Source organism: Bremia lactucae, linkage group LG3 (genome assembly GCF_004359215.1).
Source record: "Bremia lactucae strain SF5 linkage group LG3, whole genome shotgun sequence".
In the NCBI taxonomy this organism is placed as follows: domain Eukaryota; phylum Oomycota; class Peronosporomycetes; order Peronosporales; family Peronosporaceae; genus Bremia; species Bremia lactucae.
Window position 1 is genome coordinate 6215566 of NC_090612.1, and position 23960 is coordinate 6239525.

The window sequence follows — 23960 nt, forward strand, 5'->3', positions numbered from 1 at the left end:
GAGTTGTATAACAAATAACATAGTCCAAGAACACACGTTGATTACGGTGTTCATGCAAGGTCTTACGGATGGTCCCGTAAAGACCCACCTGTTCCGCTTGGGACTGGATACGCTTCAAGAAGCAACATCCGTTGCGGAATAGAAGGATTTTAAGCTTGAGACAGGCTTAAGCTAGTTCGTCATCGTATCGTCCTCCATGACGACACGATTTAGGAAGTCCAGAGCACATGGACCTCTCTTACATCGAAAGCGAGAGACCTCGCTTTTCAAACAACAAGCGATTGCAGAAAAATGCAATCGCTGTCAAAAGTTAGGACACTATGCTAATAATCGTAGTGCTTCACGCCCAGTACCGAGAGGTACTGACCATAAATATGGACCTAATGCAAAAAGGGCAACGGTCACGGGTCCGACGTTGTTGCGAAATCACAGCAGCGAGGCGGACCTTAAAAAAACGGTCGGGCTCAATAGGGGCGCAACGCCCTACTGATCCAGCAACATCAAGAGAATTTGCAAATCTCTTGACTAAAGTTGCTCCAGACACACAATCATTATGTGTCTCTGCACCTGGTGATGAGGTATCCCTCATCACCTTGAAGTTACAAGTGGCAAATGATTTGTCACTTAGAGCCTTAGCGGACTGTGGAGCGTCGAATAACTTTATTCGCCGCCAGTCGCTAGAGGGTCGTAGGCTGAAATATGTTGAGCGTAACATCCCTCCAACGAGGATGACGGTGCATCTAGCGACAGGCGCATCGATAACAGTAATACAACGCGTAGTGAAATTTTTACTACACGTTAAAAGGTTTAAAGTACGATGATGATTTCATCGTACTGGATTTGGATGACAAATTTTATGTCATCCTGGGTTTACCTTGGATCAGAAAACATGAGACAAGATAAGCTGCCAGCATCAATCCGTAAGAGACCAGCCACTTGTTCATCAGATAGCCATCTGATGAACGCCTTGGACCATCCACAAGCGTGAGGATGTACTACGAGTGAGTGCGATGGCCTCATTTGTGGTACAGTCGTTATTACGAATGCACAAGATCACAGTGTCACTACTAATCACCCTGTGGAGTCAGCTGCCGCGGCTGTGCAAATGCACAGGTAGCGCCGAAGGTCCACCACTCGAATAAGTCGAGTGGATTAAGACATGAATGTACGCCTAGCGGGCGACATTCAAGAAAGATACCTGTTGTCCAAAAGGGACAACACGATGATCCTAGGTCGAATAGAGAGTCGACCGTAGAGGACCCGACTGTGATAGCGCAATCACACTCGGAAGACGAGGAGGGAATAAGTCCCCACGTACTTGAGGAGAAAACTCCTCAAATAGTTAATGCTGAAGTGACTAGACTTCAGATCCCGAGGGACTAATTTTACGGCAGCCTGTGGATAAATCTCAGGAAGTAACCGAGACATTAAATGTCTTGTTAATAACGATCAAGAGTAGGCGCTTATACTCTTGATCTGTATGCGCCTCCGAAGTTAACTTCGGAGATAACTCAATTATCAACCCTAGAACCTAAGCGGTTCTTGAGAGATCTGCATAGTGGTAAAATCAAGCAGATCTGCGTACTCGTCACAGAGGACGATTACGTAACCGATATCCGGTCAGCGGTAATTTTTGCAGAGAACGAACGGGTTCTCAGCAGCTCATCGATGGACGAAAGTGTCCTCGATGTGAAGACTTGGATCGAGAGATATACTACTCAATTCTGGGAGTCACGTAAGACAAATCCTTTACACAAGGATTTGATTGAATTCAGGGATGTATTCCCTGAAGAAGTTCCATGCGAGTTGCCTAAGGATAAAGGCACTTGACATGAGATCGTGCTCAAGTGCTGTGTCATGAAGCAGTGGTCAATGCCTCGTGAACAAGTACTTGCGATCGATAAATTCTTTACCGATCGATTAAAAGCGGGCCATGTAAGGGAGTCAACCCCCCCCTTACACAGCTCTCCGACCTTCTGTGTGCGAAAGACCACAGGAGGATGGCGGATAGTGCACGCATTCAACGAACTGAATGCTGCAACGGTACCGGCTCAAACGCCGATACCTAGAAAAGACGTAATCAAAGATGGTATGTGTAAGAGTACGATCTTTTCGTCTATGGATCTAATTGATGGGTTCTATCAAATCTTTATGCGTGAAAGGGACATCCCGTACACAGCAGTGAGCACTCCGAGTGGGATGCTCTGGGAATAGCTAGTAATGCTACAGAGGCATAGTAATGCCCCTGCAATATTCAACAGATGCGTAACGGATCTGTTAAGCCCGGTACGAGAATTCGCACCGAGTTATTTTGACGATGTATTCGTTCATAGCCGGGCCATGAACGAAAAGACGGACGTGGAAGTTCATAAAACTTACGTTCATCAGGTTCTTACACTTTGCGAAAGCATAAGTTGTACGCAAATCTCAAGAAGTGAATTTTCGCTGCAAGCGAAATACCGCTTCTTGGGTGCATCGTCGGTAAACACGGCGTGCGCCCTGATCCCGAAAAGATCAAGGCAATTACCGACTGGCCAGATCTATCCGATGTCATGGATCTACGAAGTTCTTTGGTTTAGCGGCGTACTTGCAAAACTACTCACGCAATAATGCCGAGATGACAGTTCATCTCTCTCGTCTCTTGAAAAAGACCAAAAATAGTTACGGAACACTGATTGTCAGCGTTTCTTTGAAGGTATCAAGCAAAGCTTGATGCAATCGCCCATCTTGGCGATTGCAGATCAAGCCAGACCATTCCATGTGGTCTGTGACGCCAGTGATTTCGCAATCGGCTGCGCGTTAACGCAATACGATACAGACGGCGCGGAGCGCGTCGTCTGTTACCAATCGCGTCAGCTGCAACCAGCTGAACGCAATTACTCAGTCCATGACAAGGAACTCCTTGCCATCAAATATGCACTGGCTAAGTTTAGGGTCTATCTCCTCGGAGATAGACGGTTCATCGTATATACGGATCATGCGTCATTACGCACGGCCGTAAACAGCCCACACCTCTCGCAAAGAACGGCGAGGTGGCTATCCTTCTTCACGGAGTATAGTTTCTCCGTGGAATGTAAACCAGGACGACTTAATGTCGTCGCTGATGCGTTATCACGCCGACCCGATTTCGAGCCGGCTGCGCATTCCAGCAGTGAAAATAATCCCACTGTTGCAACACTTATTTCAAGTGTTCCGTCATCAACCTTGTTTGATGACATATAGAAAGCCTACGCAGAAGATAAGGACCTTCTGCGTTTAATGGAGCATCGGATGAATCCATCCGATAAATCATTTAAAGATTTACCGGCTTTATATCGATCGTCATTCGATCGATACACAACACGCAACGGCTTATTGTATTACACAGCCGTTGCCGGCGACACTCCAGCTGTCGTCGTCCCAACTCACAATGATTTGCGCTTGCGCATCATGTATAACTCACCATGATTTGCGCTTGCGCATCATGTATAAGTACGATGCATTAACAAGTGCGAATCGTGGACGGGAGAAAACTTATCTCACAGTAAGTCGCGACTTTACCGGCCCCGCCAGTATCAGTTCGTGCGTAAGTACGTTCGTGCTTGCGAGGTATGTCAACGAGTGAAGCCTAGCCCTTCATCCTGTGCACCTCTCCAACCTCTATCACTTCCGGCAGAATGGTGGCAGTCCGTATCTATGGCTTCGTCTTCGGATTCCCCAAAGACGATCACAAAAACAATGGAATCCTTGTTTTTGTAGACAGATTCAGCAAAATGGTACATCTTGTTGCAGTACTAGAGTCAATCACGGCTCTGCCGGAGAAGGGCATCGATGAAGAATTCCGTCTCATCCTCACCAAGCTTGTGAAGTCTGGATGAGTCGAAAATTGGAATATGGTATCGATCGTTTGTCATACCAGATTAACGAGGTAGGTCATCCTTAGAGGATAGCTAAAGCGTCTTTTTAGGAGCGAACCGCAACGTATTGCGGTCCCTCTCCTGTTAGCTCATGTCAACGGTAATGCTAACTTGACCCTTGGAGCGATCCCTAGCATCACTCCTTTCCTGGTGAAGCAAACTAGCACCACCAGCAGCACTCTTCCCTTCGAGAACACTGAGTTCCTAGTGACGCATACTATTGTCCCAGAGTGATCAGCGCCCACGGAGTCATCATCAGATGACACCCCACCAAAGAGGTCCGACGAGTCGAACAACCTCGTCAACACCGCTCTGGTTGTCACATTAGAGCCCAAAGGTTAGCGAACTCGGCCCCGGGTGATCCGGCGGTCTTTACAGGAGACACTGAGCCCGGCGATGCCGGTGACTTGGACCGGTGACCTACAATTGGTGTAGCAGGTAACTTGTCACCCTTGCATGCAATGTCATCAACGGATGACATATCCCAGTCACCTCCAATCGGAGTAGGAGGTGACGTATGCAATGTTTTAGTAGACGCTAATGCGTCTACTGAAACATTGCCTCACCGACAGTTACGCTGATCCGTGCAGCTGCCAGCTTTGGGGCATCACGGGCCACGCGCACAGACTTATTAGTCGCCATGTTGATTGGGGTCAAAATCAATAATGAAAAAAAATCGGCATTTTACTAAAACCAAAAACGCAAGTATTACAGGGAAAGACATAATAGTATTTCCTGTCACCCTACATCACTCACTATATTGACTGTTGGTTAGGGGGTGATGTAACGGGGTGTCCCGTTACATGATTATTATTTCCTATAAAAAGGAATAATAAATATTTATTTCCTATGAGAGGAAATATATAAAGAAGTACAAAAGTGTATTGTTCATTAATTTTGACTTAAATAGTTCCAGTATTACCAAATCTGGTAATATTGATGCAATTAGATATTGACTCTGTTGGTTGGTTGGTTTAAGTAAGTCTAAATCAACCTGCCAATCGTTACAAGACACAGTTGTGCGGTGCGAAAGGAGGTGCCATACTCAGTTATTAATAAATAAGTCCAGTAGTAGATAGAAGATCGTTACGTAGGAAACTAAACATATTAATACAGTTTTAATTTTCTATATATTAAAGCCTTAGTCTAGACCCTCAGCTTCATAAAATTCTTACTCTGTAACTTTATGTACGTGAAGTTCAAGGCACCAAACCTTCACTGTAATCAGTGTGAGGTTAAGTAGTACTATCAGTGCTAGTGAAAGGTGCCCCGTTACACTACGGGTAATCGAAGCAATATACTGCGTCGAGCGACCCAGAGCATTTGCGACAACCTCCATTTTCATAATCGCCAATTAAATCGCAACAAACGAGATTACTTTTATCCAATCAAAACACCTTAAACCTGTCTAGCAAAAACCTGGGGTGGTCTAGACATTTCCAAAAATTATGTAGAAGCTGAGAGCACCTCTTACACCGGAGCGTTGCCTCGCAACGTTTGGCACTAATTCTAATGGCAAAATCGTAGTTTTGTTTTGTTGAGTGCTACTAAACAGGGTTCGAACTTTGATGATGCGCTTTCGCTGGTAAACCGACTACAACTTATATTAGTAAAAATTTAGGGGAATGTTATTTCCACCCCACCATTTGGTTATTTCCACTCCATGCAAAATTAAATTACCGTCGCTGCCAACTTGATTTTGATTAGCCAATCAGAAGCCTTATGTATTGCGCTTCGCATATTTATTTACATGCGCGAAAAAAACAACCAGGGGGTGGAAACAACGAATGACGGGTCGAAATGACAGATGATGGGGTGGAAATTGCAAGTTGATGGGATGAATAAAAATGTCTTATTTAAGAGTCACAGATCGGGCACTGTGACCTGAATCCCTGCAAATACTGCAAACTCATGAACGAACCGCTGCTTGAAAAATCTCAAATCCAGATTGATCTCGTTGCGTTGATGAGTAATTCACAAAATAATTTTGTGGGGGCTAGATCCAGTTGGGCGACCAAGAGTTCGTTGGAGGACAGAATTTCTTGAAGCCACCTCATCAGGACTGCTATTTCTTGTAGCTGGTCCATTTTGGTTTCCTGATGGCGAGGCCGCACCATGTTGTAACGTTCTCTGACAGCCTATAAAATGGTGGCAACATTTTGTCTACCCTCTTCAGGCATGGCTGCAGACGCAGCTGCATCTAAGCGCCATTATTGGAGGAAATTCTCAACAGTGAGAGGGCGGCCACTTCTTAGAAGAGCAAGTATTTGATGCTGACAGAGTATTCTCATTTTTGAATATAACGAAACTGAACAGGTTATAGTGGCATTGGTAGGATCTTCTGATAACTCATACTGCTCAAAGCATTTTCCAAGTGCATATATTGGAATGCGGCGCACCACATGAGCAAAGAAAGGGAGTTTGTGTTTGTGCATGACTCGCATTCGCTCCTGAGATAGCTGAGCATCATGATTTCGAATCCGGGCGTTAATGGCATGAGCTACGCGAGTTTGTACATCACTCAAGTCGCTTGTGGAAACACTGATGTAGCTCTTTCACATATGATGAAGCCCTTCAGTTTTTGATGATGTGACGTTGCCAAAATGCATGCAATGCCGGTGTATGCTGAAATAAATCGATTTTCAATCTTTATGTGGAATCCAGATAGGCCAACATGTTAGGCAGTGCAATATATGTTGAGTGCATGCTTATCATGAGATTGGTGTACACTGCCCCTGATTTCGGATAGATTTCAGCTGTCCAAATCTTTAAGAATTCATTCCTGCCATCCTCAGGTCCAAAATACTTACAACAATTTGCTAGAACGTTTATCTGGATATGTCAAACGCATAGAAGATGGGTTGAGGTGGGAAAAGTTGTGTCAGTGCCTTCTTTAGGGCTAACTCTCGGTCTGTTGTTATTGTCTTTGGCAGCTGGTCGTTGAATAGATCAAACATATGTCCGAGAGCCCAAAGGTAGTCTGCTTCCCGTTCCTGCTTGATGAAAGCAACAGCAACTGTGTAGGAAGTGTTAAAGCTTGTGACAGCAATGATATGGAGCATCGGCATTTTGAGTCGATTTTTTATTGGTGCAGTCCATCACCAAAGCGTAAGGATATATGCGAAGGAGTTCCGCATATTTTGGGCTGGAGTGAGAGATGATTAGCATCATCTTTTTTTATTAACCCACTCTTCATAATGCAGAAAATCCAATAGAGCGTCCAGTGGCGTGCGATGCGAAGCTCTTCTGCACGCAACCGCTGGCGCTCGTTGTAGGCTGTCCTTCATATGGCGCAAAACCAGCCTAAAGTAGTTGTTGTGTCAACATCTTTCGCTCTGCTTGATGGCGTCGGGCAGTCGGATGACCACTCATGTTGTTTAAAGGTTCATGGTTATGTTCCCTATTAACAGTTCGTAGCTTCCAACTATTATCGCTTTGTATACGCCCTGATAGACGAAACGGGCGATTAGTCAATCGACCCGCAGAGTTTCGCTGCAACTCAAGTCCCGTTGCTGCCCTTCGCTGGAAGGTACCACCTCGATCGCATTTTCAAAATAATCTTCTTTTTGTCAGGAGGAAGGGTAGACACAGCATATCCTTCTGCATAAGCGAAATTTGCGAACTGCATCCATCAGGACCATTGTGCTGGGATAGGATGCATTAGGTGGTGGAAGCATTGGAGGAGAGCCTGACGAGGATGAAGGTAGAAATTGAGTGTGGTTTAGAGAATGTATTGTGATTGATATTTGAGTGGTTCGACCCGCTTGTTTACAATTCAAAAGGTAGAATATTGGACAGTAGATCAACTGGATCCATCCCGTTTCACACGATGATATTAATTAACAACCTTTTAGTGTTAATTTCATGTAAGCGACACACCGTTACAAACTGGATCGATTGGCTAATCAAAGATTAAGTTAGCAGCGACATTATTTTTTTGCATGGTGGGTGGAAATAGCATTCCCCAAAATTTAAAGCAATAAGGCCCAAATGGCACATTAAGATTCGCGGCCAAGCAATAGCATACGCGATTCTTTTTTGCGAGCGCTCTAACGCCGCGCGAATATTGTTCGATCTCTTAAAACCATTGACCAGCTCCTCAAAGGCGACGAGACTATTGCTGAACGCAGCAAGAGATCGTAAGAATATCTAGTCATCCTCGCCATGAAATAATTTGGCACTTGCTTTTGACGTACTTTTTACCTATACAGCATGGACGCATTTGTTCTGGCTTCATCTTGTGATGGCAACAGATCGAAAATAAATGTCATCAGACCAAACAATTCTCGTCAATTAGCAGCGACCGTGGAAGAACTATCACGTTTTTTTGTAATCTCAACACCTGAAAAACATTGTGTCGCTTTGACACCTTACGGTTGGCGTGGGAAGATGGCCTGCTTCATCTCCAAGCTGATGCGATAAGAAGGATAAATTACTTAAAGTCACAATCAAAACTATTTGCATATGGTGTTTATGCTGTTTTATTTGATAATTTGAATTTCACGAATAAGCTCAAGTAGCTCGTCGTCAACATATCGCGGCATATTTTGAACTTTACCACGCTGCTGTCCCTGATTTCGCAGTTGCTGCAACATCAATTTAGCGTCGCTCTCGTTCTTGTTCAACATACAAACGCCGACGACACTATTCACATCTTGCAAACTAGGCTTCAATGTCAGCACACCACCCGAGCCTGAAAACTGCTGTAGTCGCGCAACAATGTCCTTATACAAACCGCTGTCACGGCAGGAAATATTTATTAGCAGCACGCCACGGGGAGCAAGTAGACTGTGCACGCAAGTCAGGAATGTATTCTCAACGAAGCTTGCAGGCGGGCAGCTCATGCCAACATCGCGCTGTTTGGCATCCACATCTACTATGATGGAATGAAATGTTTGCTTCTCTAACGCCATAGACTGCTCAGCTACATAATCAAGAGCATCGGCAATTACCACGCGCATGCGGTCGTCTTGTTTGAATCCGAAATATTGCTCAGCCACCACAACGATCGTCGGATCTAACTCACACGCCGTTACATCAATACCCGGTACATTATCGTGCAGGTACTGTGCCAAGCAGCCGCCACCGAGACCAAGCACCAAAGTGCGATGAGGTGAATCAGGTGGCAATCTCGAAGCTAGTGCCATTGCGTGAAGCGATGCAACCATTCCTTTATGGTAATCGAAGGACAGGTATGATGTGTCCACGCCAGCCTGTCTCGCCTGATTTTTTTTCTTTTTCTTTTGATTTTTCTTTTTGTTTTTTTTCTTCTTTTTCAAAATAGCTGCAGCCTCCTCGGAAGTCATGCCGAATGTATTCACAGGTGCAGAAGTCTCAGCCAGTTTCGAATGCTCAGGAGATGTCGAGACAGCGCTGTCACGAGTTAGCAACTTGACCTCACTCTGTATAACATTCGTATTACTAAGAAATACCAGTCGACGAGTTGTCTCGCCGTGTGTCTGCACCTCCTCCACGAAAAAGTTGCCACTGAGCGGCGACGTACCCTGGTGTACAATGTTCCGCGAGCCAAGACCTTCTTCTACAGTCAGGTACGGGATATTTTCATCAGGGCCCAATGTATCAGGAGCTAATTCCATTACCTTAACATTCAACTCTTCTTGCACCTTAGTTAAGCTTTCAAAGCTATGACCGCCACGGCCAAGGGTGACAATAATTAAACGGCTAAAACCAGCTCTTGCAGCAAGCTCTTTCGCTCCCTCTTCAGTAGAGAACATCCACTCATGCTCGCGACCCTGTGGAACAAGAAAAACGGCACAGCTTCCATGTGGTCCGCGCATGTGGGTGTCTACTAAACGCAGTGTAAACCGAGGATTTGCTTGGCCTCTCACTTCGCCAACTTGGCCCGAACTCTTGGCCGCGTATTTCTCATCGTTGGCAATGAGCTCGATGATTTCTTGTCGACCACTTTTCAATTGACGTAAAGCTGCCTGCGTCATTGCAAACCACTGCGTTGCCTCGACTTCGCGCGTCAGCCACTGAAGGCGAGCTTCACCCACGTCAATGGAAAACTGCTTTGCGTTATATTGTACCATCGTGGCTGCCTTGTCGTGCAACTTTGAACACTTGAGAGCTGCTACAAGAAAAGGGGCGAAGAGTTTGCGACTATCTCGTGGTAGCTCCTGAACGCCCACGCCCCAGTATGTGGGCTTTGTCTCTACAAAATCTTTTAATATGAAAAACTCAAGCAGATGTCGCAAAATAAAGTCTTGAGCCATAGTTATGCAACAGTAGCGGCCACTAGTCGCCAGTAGACGTCGCACTTCGCGAAACATCTTGATAGCGTCCAGCTTTATCTCAGGAGTGTCTTCGGCCATTAAAGCATCCAGCGCTCCTTTGTCCATAATTAAATCAAAGCTGGCATCTTCAAGGGCGTCCATTTGGGTCATGTCCATCACTTGCCACTTCAGTGCCGGGTGCTTGCTTTGCATTTCATTAATTACGCGCGCACTGAAGTCCACGCTCAGAAGACACGAAAATCCGTCATTCACCAAATCTGCGCTTAGTGCTGAGTTACCACAACCAATGACCAGCACGCGCACATTAGCCTTAAGGCGGCGTAGCAGCGATGTCGGCGCGTCATCGGTAAGACCTAGAAGTGCGTGTAAACAGGGCCGAAGCGTGGTATAGTCACCGTACCATTCGAAGGCTTTTTTGTCACGCTTTTTAAAAAAACGGTCCCAGTACTCTTGCTTGCGGAAATCCTCCGCTTTTAGCGGAAGCAATTCGTGGCCTTCCCTAATTGCCATTTTGCGTGTGAACATGAAATAGGAGATTAAATCCTATTTCATGGCTTACACTTAAAATACCCACCGCGTCAAGAAGTAACATATCTGAAGTAACGATTTTAAAAACATCATTCGAACGAGCATGGACGGCTCCAATCTCCGTACGTGGCGGCAGCTTTTCTTCTTGCCATTCGTAAATTGGTCGCTCTTTTGGATTGCGCAACTAAACTAGCTGCTTTTGATCTGTATGATACTCTTTGCCAGCTAAGAAACCGCTACAGGCGACAGCAAAAACATTTTCGTTCAATCCTGGCGCCACCACCTGGACGCCACCCGCGGCCTTCGCGTCGCCACCTCCAGCACCGGCTGTCCCACGTACATTTGATGTGGCAATGCCTGCTCCTAAGAAAGGTGTTACTACTGTACTAGGAGCCACGTCCGAACCCTCCGAAATTCCCCCTTCTAGCCCCGTATCTCGATTAGAGGAGAAGATGCAGGAAGTAAATGTAAATGAGGAGGAAATTGAGAAAGCAAGGACCGAGACCCTTGAAAATGATCAACCTAAAAAGGATGATCATGATATGGAGGAGCGCGGAGAGGCAGCCGACGAGAATGACCATTTCGACGAGGAAGAAGAGGTTGGTGACGAGGACCCGCGCGAGCATCTGAATGTCGTCCTTATTGGCCACGTTGATGCCGGAAAGTCTACACTCTCGGGTAACCTGCTGTACCTCATGGATATGGTGGACAAACGCACGATTGAGCGCTATGAGCGTGAAGCCAAGCAGCGCCACCGCGAAAGTTGGTTTTTAGCATTTATTATGGACACAGGTGAAGAAGAGCGAGCCAAGGGCAAAACTGTTGAGGTTGGACGCGCGCATTTTGAAACTGAAACGCGTCGTTTTACCATTCTTGATGCTCCCGGGCACAAAAGTTACGTTCCAAATATGATCCAGGGTGCTTCGCAGGCTGATGTCGGTATCCTCGTGATTTCTGCCCGTAAGGGTGAGTTTGAAACGGGTTTCGAGCGTGGAGGACAGACACGTGAACATGCTGTTCTGGCCAAAACTTTAGGAATCAACAAGCTCATTGTTGCAATCAACAAGATGGACGAGTGCAACTGGAGCTTTGACCGCTTCGAAGAGTGCGCTACTAAACTACGGCCGTATCTTCGAATGTGTGGTTTTGCTGTTAAGCGAGATGTTTCCTTCATCCCCGTGTCTGGCCTACACGGTGACAATGTGAAGGTTCGCGTCGATAAGTCTAAAGCTCCGTGGTACGAGGGTGAGTCGCTCATCGACCATATGGACACTATGCACGTAACAAATCGTAATCCGGATGGCCCGTTACGTGTGCCCGTTCTGGACCGCTATGGAGAACGCGGCACTGTCGCTTTGGGTAAGGTAGAATCGGGAATCCTTAAGACTGGCCAAAAAGTTCTGCTGATGCCCACCAACGCCACATCTGTTGTGCATCAAGTATATATAAATGACCAGCCAGTCCGGACGGCTAAGCCTGGCGAGAACGTGACGATTCGCTTGTCATGCAGCCTGGATGAAATCCAGAAGGGTTTTGTTATTTGTGGCATAAAGGATGATTGTCCTCCTCGCGCCATTCACGCATTCGCTGCTCAGATTGCGCTGGTCGATACACTGGAACACCGCCCACTGCTGACTGCAGGTTATCAGTGCATCCTCCATATTCACACTGTGTCCCAGGAATGCGTGGTTGCCAAATTGCTGCGTCCGATTGACCCGAAGACTGGAAAGCCGGTGAAGAAGCACGTGACATTTATCAAGCAGGGTCAGTCGGTAATTTGCCGTATTGAAGTGGAGCAAAGCATCACGATCGATACATTTGAGAACATGCCACAGCTTGGTCGTCTTACCCTTCGTGACGAGGGGAAGACGATTGCGATAGGCAAGGTAATGGCTCTTGAAAAGTAAAGCGACACAAAAATTGTCTTTTCATGCTTACGACAGTAGCATGGGAGCCTGCTGAAATGCATTGAGCAGTAATTACTCTTCGTAATGCTCTGATTTCACTCACAGTGTGAGCAATAAAAACACATTAAAAGCTTTGCCTTAGATATCAAGAATACCGTGTCGTTATTAAAGTCATTTCAGCTTATAGACGCAGCAGCGACCGCATTGGACATTTGATTGCGCGTGATTGCAAAGATGGCAACCAGTGAGGCTAGCTGCAATTCTTCTGTCGTGCCATTTGCCAGGCGGTGCTCGAGTTTGGCCAGCTCATCGTATAGATACATACGGCATCGTGGCGGTAGCTCCAATTCCATGGTGTAACGATACACGTCTTGCAATATATCGCTAGTCGCGTAACCTTTGATTTTCTGCACCTCGAGACACTTGCGCACAGCTGTCGGGAAGCTTTCGTTAAATAGCCACTGAGTAATCAACTCAATATCTTTAGGCAGGGGGTTGCCCGTGCACATATACACGTTGGTCTCGTTGACAATTTCGTGAGCCATGGAGGTAGCCTGCAAAATGTTAAGAATGCGGCGCATGTCACCCTGGCCCAGACGCAAAATGGCCTTGAAGCCATCTTCAGTCATATTTAATCTATCAGATCGCATAAGAGCAGCTTACATTATCAAAATACGCAGCTATCAACTGCATGCACGTACTTTTCTAGTTGAACAATGTGCTTGACGCGGTCGCTGACTTGACTGTCATTTAAGGGGGCAAAGCGAAATCGTGTGCATCGCGACTGCAATGCCGGAATTATCTTGCTCACGTAGTTGCAGATTAGGCAAAAACGTGCATTTTTTGTGTACTTTTCAATGACGCGGCGAAGTGAGAATTGCGCATCATTAGTCATGGAGTCGGCCTCATCCAAGATAACGAGCTTAACACCTTGACTAAAAAGTTTTTTAGTGCCAGCGAACTCTTTGATTTGGTTGCGTACCACGTCAATACCACGGTCGTCTGATGCATTTAGCTCCAGCACCATAGAGCTATAATTCTTTCCATACATTTTTCTTGCCGCTGCAATGATCATGGACGTCTTGCCCGTCCCTGGAGGTCCATAAAAAAGCAGGTGTGGCAGCTTCTGTGCGTCAATCAGGCGATTAAGTGTCGATATAATCGCCTGATGTGCGATAAGGTCGCTAAGAGACGATGGGCGGTATTTTTCGACCCACGGCCACGACTCAGTTGAGCGATTGCGGCTCGAGATTCCCTCAAACATGGGATCCTCCATCGTCTTCATCTCTACGTCCGCCATTGGAAGAGCTGATATTAAAATTTTCTTTTCTGAGGATGATAATCAACATTTTAATTTGAACCTGGTTTTTGTTTATCTAAGCCGAATTTACGGAATCGTTTCGGTGAATTGACCTAGAGTTCTTACCTAATGGTCAATGCTTTGGCTTACGCTTCGTTCAAAGTAACTTTAGTAGCTTCTGTGGCGTCCTCAATTACCTTCGGCTCTTTCTCTTTCGAGTCTTCTGAAGCTGCCATCTTGGCTTGTTGCAGCGCTCCGGTCACGTACTCCAACGAGCTATTAACGAGCACAACACCCTTGTTCACAAGATCCGTGCCAATGCCACCGGTCACCTTCTCGTCCACTTTCATAGCGGTAGCCGACATACCCAGTGCACGGTCCAGGTCCGAGACCTTTTCAGCCACGGCGCCCATGACCCCTGAGACCGTGCTAACGACACCAAAACGGCAGTCCAGCTCCTCCGCCTTACCTACGACGCCACCAGCGACGACATAAGCGTCATAACCTGCAGTAAACAGCGTCTCCTTAAGTTGCTCAAAGCTCGAGTTGCTTATTTCACGCGTGGCCACAACAATGTGCTCGATAGACGTGGACACGGAAGTAGTGGCCGAGGAGACGCCACCCTTGACCGAGTTCATGGAATTTAAGATGCTAGTACGAAAATTATCGTCATAGCTTCGGCCACGCTCCTTGAGGCTATCGAGCGCTGCTTGCACCTTGCAGAATGAAGCCTTGACTACGTCCACGACCGGCGCAGATGTGGACTTGGAGTTTTCTTTAAGCGACTCACCAAGTTCCTTAAGCTCGTCCACAGACTTATGTGTGCGATCAATAGCCACCCGCAGGTAGGAACTAGCTGTCTCTGAGACATTATAGTGCGCGTCGTATTCAGCCAGCTTGGCCTTGAGCTGCGAATGCAAATGATGATTAGGATGAATACCATTTGAATGACGATAAAGGCAAGGCTACCGATTCTAAATACGTCTTGGTCTCCTCCGTGCCTTTCTGAATCCGTTCCTGCAACTTTTCAATTTCTTGGTGGTCGCTAGATTCCATGTTTGCGTCGCAACTGCAATCTGGAAGTACTATCTAATGTCGCAAAACTGAGACAATAAATTTCGTAATACTGAATCAGTTTGTGATTTGTTTATTATCCGGCATTTAATACTTTTTATCATGGTAACGCCTTGTCCGCCTAAGTGCGAGGCCATTACCTACAAGCCATAACAAATATCTTACAATTTAAATCGGGATCCGCTCCCCAGTTTTCGCTAACCAGCCCCCCCCAATGCAGAACCCTAAGTTTCTAGTGGATTACCCCTAGGCTATATTTACGAGCTTTGATTGGCTGGAGCGAATACCCCTGGATTTGAATTCATGACAGAACGATCGCGATGGGAAAGCTTGCACTTCATACCATTACATATTACCGCACCATACCCTTTCAATTTTCTAACACAAATGTACGCGCCCTTCAGGATCAACGCAGCGCAATCCGTCGCAATTTGAGGTAGTTGGGGCTTCCCTTCGACCTCGAAGACGTTGTGGAAAATGTGGTCAAACGGGACATAACAAAAGAGGGGGCACTGAATCTGCTTTTTATACCAATGTCAATGCCAATCCAGCTTCCACGGCCGATCCAGCTTCCACGGCCGATCTAGCTTCCATGGCCGATCCAGATCATCCATAGCTGATCAACTTTGATGCTCTGGGTACTATAGATGATTGGAAACACTTTTCTTTTCCTCCTGCTACTGATTTGATTACTCATTCAAGTCTTAGTACTGTATAACTGCTCCAAAACGATGTTTTTATAGCTTCTTCAAAACAATGTTTCCTCTGTTGTGACCGTCGTTAAAATTTAGCTTCCATACGTTAAGTTTGCAAGCTTCTGCTGTTTTCAGCTTCTATATGCAAGCCTTTGCCATTTTGTCATATATATCATTGGATGCTGCCGGCGCGTTAACGCTGCGTGTGCGCTTAGTGCGAGGTTGAGTGGGCGCCTATGCAGACGAGCCACCAACGTGGCCCCTTTTTTGTAGCATCTTTGGCACCTTGAAACCGCCCATGATTTTTTAACACGCAAGCGGACGAAACTAATTCGCTGCGACCACTGTTTTATCGCATCGGATTGCAGATGAATACGGCGCGTGAATTCCGCCTCGTATTGGTCGGGCTTTTCATTTGAACGCCACACGACCGAAATCGGTAAAATACGCCCAAGCGATCTTCCCTGACCCTTCCATGATTTAATTACGCCATAATATTTATCAGCGTCTAGAAGAGCCCGCCTAGGAGCGACGCTCTTGGCCCGTTTGAACGATGTCATTCAGATGGAGGGGGCGTCGGTGATATGCCACCCGTCACATAGCCACGTTAAAAGGCGCAGCTGCTTCTCCGTTGGGTAAACCCACAACGCCTTATGCTCAGACCATTATCCATCATGGTTCTGATATAGAGGATTTCGAGTCTAAAGCTCCGCCGACCCACACGTGAACGTGATCAGTCGGTGTCACAAGCCAGTCGGGGTCACAAACCAGTTGTTTATGGATAGCGCTCTCATTAATGGTCGCTGCGCTATCCAGCGCAGACGACGAGACAGTTCGTGAATGTTGCTGTCTCCATTTTGTGAGCCATTAGAGAAGTTTGGATGGGCCATCATCCTTCCTCATAAGCTCGTTGTCCGCATCACTACTATGAGGTGACGGCAACGGTGTCGACTCATTGTAGTCGACAATGAGCGACGAATCAACATCCTCACTGTTAAAGTGGGATGGATCCTTTAGCCCCGTTAACGCGACAGCAGCAGTAGCTGTCGCCGTTTCGACTAAAGCGTTACACCCCCCCCCCTTATAAACGAATGTACATTTTAGAATTCGTCAAAGTGGAAGGAGGAACTGCGAGCTGCTTAACGCGCCGCTAGTTCTCTCAGTCACTCTAACGACCTATGATTTCAACGTAATGATCTTCTATCTACTACTGAACTTATTATGATGTAACTTACTATGTATGGCGCCTCCTTGCGCACCGCGCAATCGTGTTTTATAACGATTGGCGGGGTTGATTTAGGCTTACTTAAGCCAACCAACAAATACAGCTAATGTCCTATTGCATCAATATTACCAGATTTGGTAATAATGGAACTATTAAAGTCAAAATTAACGAGATAATAATTTTGTACTTCTTTATTCTCTCATAGGAAAAATATTTATAATTCTTATTATTGAAAATAACACTAATGTAACGGGACACCCCGTTACATCACCCCTTCAACCAATACTCACTATAGTGACTGATGTAGGGTGACAGGAAACACTATTATGTATTTCCCTGTAATCTTTGTATTCTTGGTTTTAATTAAAAAACCGATTTAATTTTCATTAATTACTTTTGACCAAAATCAACATGAGTCTGCGCACGTGGCCCGTGAGGCCGCAAAGCTGGCAGCTGCACGGATCAGTGCAGCTGTTGGTAATGCAAATGTTTTAGTAGACGCTAATACGTCTACTGCGGGGAATACGTCCCATCGGAGGTGACTGGAACATGTCATTTGTTGATGACATTGCAGGTGACGAAGCCAAGTCACCTGCTACACCAATTGTTGGTGACTGGACCAAGTCACCGGCATCGCCCGAATCAGTGGCTACTATGAAAGCCGCCGGATTACACGGGATAGGTGCGTTAATCCTATGGGTTCTAACGTGACAACCAGAGAGGTGATGACGAGGTTGTTCGACTCGTCGGACCTCTTTGGTGGTGTGTCATCTGATGATGACTCCGTGGGCGCTGATCACTCTGGTGACGTTAGTATGCGTCACCAGGAACTCAGTGGTCGCGAAGAGGAGAGTGCTGGTGGTGGTGCTAATTTGCTTCACAAGGAAAGAAGTGATGCTAGGGGTCGCTCCAAGAGCCAAATTAACGTTATCATGAGTTAACAGAACAGGGACCGCAAAACGTTGCGGTTCGCTCCTGAAAAGAGGCCTTGGTTGCCCTCTTAGAGCAACCTAATTCGTTAGTCTGGTATGACCAACGATCGATATCATAGACCGCTATTCGACTCATCCAGGCTTCACAAGCCTGGTGAGGATGGACGGAATTCTACATTATGCCTATTTCCGGCATCGTTGGTACTCTATTAAACGAACAAAGGATGTCAAACCTTTGTTCCAAGCTTAGACAGCCTTTATTTAGAATGTACAAAATACAGGCCATAAGGTCTGGCTTGACAAGCTAAGTGCTTTCTGTGAACGGTTTGAGAAATGGACCGTAGTCGGTGCACGCTATAAGTTGCATTGATTTGTCTAGAAAGGCGGGGATACATTGCGTGAAAAGACTCATGCCCATGCTGTTTTAGGGGTGCAGGTCATGCCCCCTAAGGAAGCATGTTTCCCTGAAGATCCTTATTGGAGAACGCTCATCTCTTACGAGATTCGTGAAGGATTGATAACCTCCAATCCTCTTACGAGGGCGGAAAGCCCTCGTGCTTTGATGGACTTTCTGTCGAGGAGGATGGGTCTCGTCGTACTGCAAGACGAGACCCGGAACGTCCAAAATCAGCTGGGAACGAGGTTCCAACTATCATGCGAGGGTGGATATTCTCGCCAACAAACGAGGTAACTCGTTTGAACCCCCTTTACCTAAACGGCGGTTCGAGAAGCATATAACAAGAATACGCTTCTCACCACTCGAATCGTCAATGGATGTGGAGGAGAAGAAAAAATCGGGTTTGCCTCGTTTGACGAACCTGAATGAACATCGTGATTTTGATCACACCCTTTATTATTTGAGGGACAATATTAATCACGATCGATCCCGCCGCCACGAGTTAGCGGTGACGGTTATTTGTTTCTCGTGACCACTTGAGAAATTGTGCGCAGGTTGCGACTGATCAACTGGCGAACGAAAGGACACATCAAGCCATTTAGAACGAGCTAATGACAGCTCATCAGAACATCTCTTCCTTGGAGAAAAGAGTGGATCGTCTGGTTCAAGAGAATCAGACTCTGTTCCGAGACGAGAAGGCTTTGGCTAGGAACCATCAGGCTTTAATGGACACCCTACCCTGTTCCGGTGTAATCGGAAGAAGCCTCGTACTGATGGTACGGGCGGGGACGCCCAACATAAAACGTAGGATGCGTAAGCATCCTACGAGGCAGCTTGATTGTGCATGCATTGCCTTGAAGATGTAATACACGAAACGTGCCGATATACCTGGGCAGTAATTTATTACTGCCTTCATTCGTCACTACGTGCTTTGGTAAATTTACCGTAGATAGTAGGACTAGGTCATCAAATTTGAAATGAAAGTATGTTTGCTCTTCCATTTTTGTCAGAGTTTCGCTTCTGTCGGTACACCGCATCAGTGATAGAATCTGCACGAAACGGACCACTGCTTCTCTAGCCAGCAGGAAACCATCTGCTGACTCGGTTTTATTTTTGTTTTCTGTGCGACCGGCTCGCATGGCGGAGATATAAGTCTCTTCGTTATTGATAGTATTATCATTCTCATTAATACTATTGTTTTTATGCTGAGTCTTTCCGCATCGTTGTCAACTTTAATGTTAGTTACTTAAAATTGGTATCCGTCGCATTGACCCTTAGGGCTAATTCGTGATGAGCAAGAGCTAAAAGGTTCTTTGCTCGAGCGAGTCCCACAATCAAGAAGAAAAGGCTCTTAAGGGCTAATGGATAACCTTAGAAAGCCATCTTATTAATCCTTGAAAGGATTGTCGAAATTGTATTGATCATCAACAGATCGATATACAACACGCAATGGTTTATTGTTTTATACAGCCATTGCTGGTGACACACCTCGAGTCGTCATCCCTACCCATGATGATTTGCAATTACGCATCATGTGTACCATGATGCACCAAATAAGTGGTCATCGTGGACGTGAGAAGACTTAACTCACGATAAATCGTGACTTCTACTGGCCACACCAGTATGAGTTCGTCCGCAAGTACATACGTGCTTGCCTTGCGAAGTTAGTCAACGGGTAAAGCCCAGCGCTTCATCCCGTGCTCCGTTACAGCCTCTACCTGTTCCGTCAGAGTGCTGGAAGTCCGTATCTATGGTCTACAGATTCCCTGAAGACACCACAAAAATAAGGGTATTCTTGTTTTTGTTGACGGTTTTAGCAACATGGTATATCTTGCTGCCGTCCCGGAGTCGATCACAGCCAAAGGCTGTGTTTGTGTCATTATTGACACAATATTCCGACTCCATGAGTTATCCCGTGAACTGGTCTCAGATCGAGACCCTAGATGCACGGCGATATTTTGGCAAACAGTGTTCAAATCACATGGAACACAGTAAAAATGTCAACTTCTGGCCATCATAAACAGATGTTCAGACGGAGCATGCGAACCGTATTCTTAAAAAGATATTTCGCGGATACGTCCACACTTTGAGAATTGGAGCGAGTTCTTGCCGATGGTAGAATTTGCCATCCACAATTATGTGCATGCTTTTACAAAGCATACACCGTTTTTCGTGAATGGCTTACGGGGCTCACGCCACCCACATATACACACCCTGTTTGGGAGTAACCCTTATTTAAGGGAACGTCGTCGAGTAATGTTGACGATGGAACGCTTATTGTTGCAACAGTGGCCTGGTGCTCACTGTTGATTTGCGCAGCCGGCGCGAAAGGACATCAGCGACGACGTTAAGTCGTCCTGGCTTATACTCCCCGGCGAAGTTATTCTCCGCGAAGAAAGACAACTATTTCGCCATTCTTTGCAAGAGGTGTGGACTGCTTACGGCCGTACGTAAAGACACATGGTACAATGAACGGTCTATCTCCAAAGAGATAGACTTAAACTTAGCCAATGCGTATTTCATGGCAAGGAGTTCTTGTCATGCACTGGATAGTTGCGTTCAGCTGGTTAAAGCTGACACGATTGATAATAGATGACGCGCTCTGCGCCGTCTGTGTCATATTGCATTAACGCATAGCCGATTGCAAAATCGCTGGCGTCACAGACCAATTGAAAAGGTCGGTCTTGGTCAGCAATCGCCAGGATTGGCGATTGCATCAAGCTTTGCTTGATACACTCGAAGGAACGCTGACAATCAGCGTTCCATGACCGTTTTACATTTTTCTACAACAAAGAAGGAAGAGGTTATTTCGTTTCGGCATACTGCGTGAATACTCGTGCAGGTACGCCGCTTAAAACGAAGGAGCCTCTTAAGTCCCTTTACATTGACTGGCAGAGGCCAATCGGTGATCGCCTTGATCTTTTCTGGGTCCGGGCGTACACCGTGTTTACCCACGATGCACCCAAGATGTGGTATTTCGCTTGTAGCGAATATACCCTTTTTAAGATTTGCATACAACTTGTGCCTACGCATAAGGTAAGAACCTTCGAACGTGGGTACGATGTACTTCAACATCCGACTTTCCAATCATGGCTCTGCTATGAACGAAGACGTCATCGAAATAGCTTGGTGCAAATCCTGCACCGATCTCAACAGATTGGTTACACATCTTTTAAACATCGTAGGGGCATTACTAAGTCCATGTGGCATGACCAGCCACTCCTATAGCATACCGCTTGGGGTGCTTACTGCTGTGAAACGGAATATCTTGTTCACGCATAGGATCTTACAGAATCCATCAATCAGATCCATTGACGAAAAGATAGTACTCTTTGACATACTATCAATGAATTCGTCTTTTGTGGTATCGGCGATTGAGCCGGTACCGTTGCAGCGTTCAATTTATTAAATGCATGCACAATCCGCCATCCTCTTGTTGCTTTACGCACCAGAAGGTCGGAGAGCTTTGTGAGGGAATAAATTCACTCACATGGCCCGCTGCTAAGCGATCGGCAATGAATGTGTCGATCGCTATTAATAGCTCACGAGGCAATGGCCAGTGCTTCATGACATACTATTTCAAATCTGGAATAAGGTCGATTTTGTGTCGAGTGCCTTCATCCTTAGGCAACTCGCACGGTACTGATTCCGGAAAGAGATCCTTAATTTTGTTTAACTCGCCGGAACTCTTTGGTGGGGAGTCATCATCAGATGACGATGTATTAAATCCTTATACAAAGGTTTGTCTGCAAAGACAATCAGAATTGGGATCCTCTCATCGAGGATATACTTTCGTCCATCGATGTGTTGCTGAGTACCCGTTCGTTCTCAGGAAATACTATTGCCGACCGAATATCGGCCACGTAGCTGTCATCTGTGACAAGTACGCAGATGTGCTTGACTTTGCCAGTACGCGGATCACGCAAGAACCATTCGGTTCAAGCGTTGGCATCTCCGAAATTAACTTCAAAGGCGCTATTAGATCAAGTGTATAAGCGTCTACACTTGATCCATTGTTTAATAAGACATTAAGCGTCTCACTTTCCTCCTTACCAATTATTTCTAAACGTATCTCTCGGAACCTTTGAACCTTTGACCACAGGTTTCCGGGGACATATTCCTACAGGAATTATTTACGAAGTATTATCCCCAAGTGCCTCTAGCTGTGGTTGCGCTACAACAGCGAGATCCTCTTCGATCGACTCTCCAGTCGATCTTGGACTTTCGCACTGTCTCTTATAGTCGGGAGTTATAAACTTTCTCTTGCTTTTCAAGCAAGCATCCTCGTTTCGTACCACTCAACTTAGTCGAGTGGTTAAACTTCGACGCTGCCTGTGTTGTGCACAACCTTTGGCATCTAACTCCACAGTGTGTCAGGTATTCACACTGAGGTTTTGTACAGACATGCTAACGACCGACCCACAAGTGAGGCCATCGCACTCACTTGTAGGACATCCATGCGCTTGTAGACGCTCCAAGACGTTCATCAGTTGGTCGTCTGATGAACGAGAGACAGGAATCGTAACGGCTTGATGCTGTCAATTTATACATGGCTTGTACTTCCTGAGCGATGCTACTCCAAGGATGACATCAAATTTGTCATCTAAATCTAGTACGAACAAATCATCATTGTACTGCTTACTCTTAAACGTGTATTGAATACCAACCACACATTTGTTTACTTTTACAGATGCGCCTGTTGCAAGGCGCACTGCCATCCTCGTTAAAGGGATATCGCGCTCAAAAATTTGAATCTGTGATATAGTAGCGATTGGCGTCTAAGGAAATTATTCGGCGCCCCACAATCGACTAGGGACTGAAATGGCAGTTTTATGACACTTTTATTTTCAGGGTGATGAGGTTTTCCTCGTCCCCTGGGGCAGTTACACACAATGGTTGTGTGTGAGGTTCTATCGTCAAAAGGGCTGCAAATTCTTTTGACACTGCTGGATCAGCAGAGTGCTCAGCAGGGCGCTCAGCACCTACTGACCCCGACCAATTTGTGATGATTCGCCTCGCCGTTGCGATTTTGTAACGGTGTCGGATCTGCGTCCTCCGCTATTCCTAGCGAGAGGTCGGTCTTTTCGCTCAGTGTTTTTGGGCATTGGCTGTAGGGCACTATACCCATTGGCGCAGTGGCCCGTCTTTTGACAAGGATTAAATTTGTAACCGTTTGTTACCTGAAAAGCGAGGCACCTCGCTCTTTACATATGATAGATCCATGGGTTCTGGACCTACGTTTCCTTGTGGTTTGGTGGACGATATGCATTCAAGTGGACTAAAGCCCATTTTAGGCTGAATTCATCCTGTTCCGCTATAGAGATCACTTGGTCTAACGACCTTAGTTCTAGCCGAAACAGGTGGGTCTTTACCGGCCCGTCTGCAAGACCTTTTAATAAAAACATTTACCTATGTTTGTTCATCAATTGGATGACAAACGACACATTTGACCAGGTATCGTGTATGTTGGGCATAAGCGTGAATGTCACGCTTGCCCTGCTTCAAATCCAGGAGCTCGACTCGAGCCTTGAATTCGGCACGTAGCGGCTTAGAAGTTTGTCTGAACTGGTCGTAAAGACCTCATACGACCCAAAGACTAATAAGTCGTGAAGGTTGAGCCTTAAGGCCCAAGATTTGGCACGTCCGGCTTAGTTAGACATGCCAAATTTTACATTTGTCGCATCTTCACTAATACGGCGTGCATACATAGCGTCGTCTAACTCGACGAGCCATCTCAAAAGGAAGTCGC

The 23960-nt window shown here is 46.1% G+C and overlaps 4 protein-coding genes across 4 annotated transcripts; 1 reads left to right on the forward strand and 3 right to left on the reverse strand.

The window, feature by feature from the left end:
- Positions 1-8377: 8377 nt before the first annotated feature.
- CCR75_007980 (uncharacterized protein) lies at positions 8378-10663 on the reverse strand (the record flags this gene model as incomplete). The annotated part of the gene is made up of 1 exon (XM_067966035.1): positions 8378-10663. One exon carries the CDS (start codon positions 10661-10663, stop codon positions 8378-8380), a length of 2286 nt encoding a protein of 761 aa, XP_067817336.1.
- A 121-nt stretch (positions 10664-10784) lies between these two features.
- On the forward strand, positions 10785-12588 carry CCR75_007981 (uncharacterized protein; the record flags this gene model as incomplete). Its single annotated transcript, XM_067966036.1, has 2 exons — positions 10785-10803; positions 10907-12588. The coding sequence occupies 2 exons, from the start codon at positions 10785-10787 to the stop codon at positions 12586-12588; spliced, it is 1701 nt and encodes a 566-aa protein (XP_067817335.1).
- CCR75_007982 (uncharacterized protein) lies at positions 10795-13888 on the reverse strand (the record flags this gene model as incomplete). The annotated part of the gene is made up of 2 exons (XM_067966037.1): positions 10795-13224; positions 13290-13888. 2 exons carry the CDS (start codon positions 13886-13888, stop codon positions 12765-12767), a joined length of 1059 nt encoding a protein of 352 aa, XP_067817334.1. The 3' UTR covers positions 10795-12764.
- A 21-nt stretch (positions 13889-13909) lies between these two features.
- CCR75_007983 (uncharacterized protein) lies at positions 13910-14944 on the reverse strand (the record flags this gene model as incomplete). The annotated part of the gene is made up of 2 exons (XM_067966038.1): positions 13910-14796; positions 14858-14944. 2 exons carry the CDS (start codon positions 14942-14944, stop codon positions 14035-14037), a joined length of 849 nt encoding a protein of 282 aa, XP_067817333.1. The 3' UTR covers positions 13910-14034.
- Positions 14945-23960: the final 9016 nt, after the last annotated feature.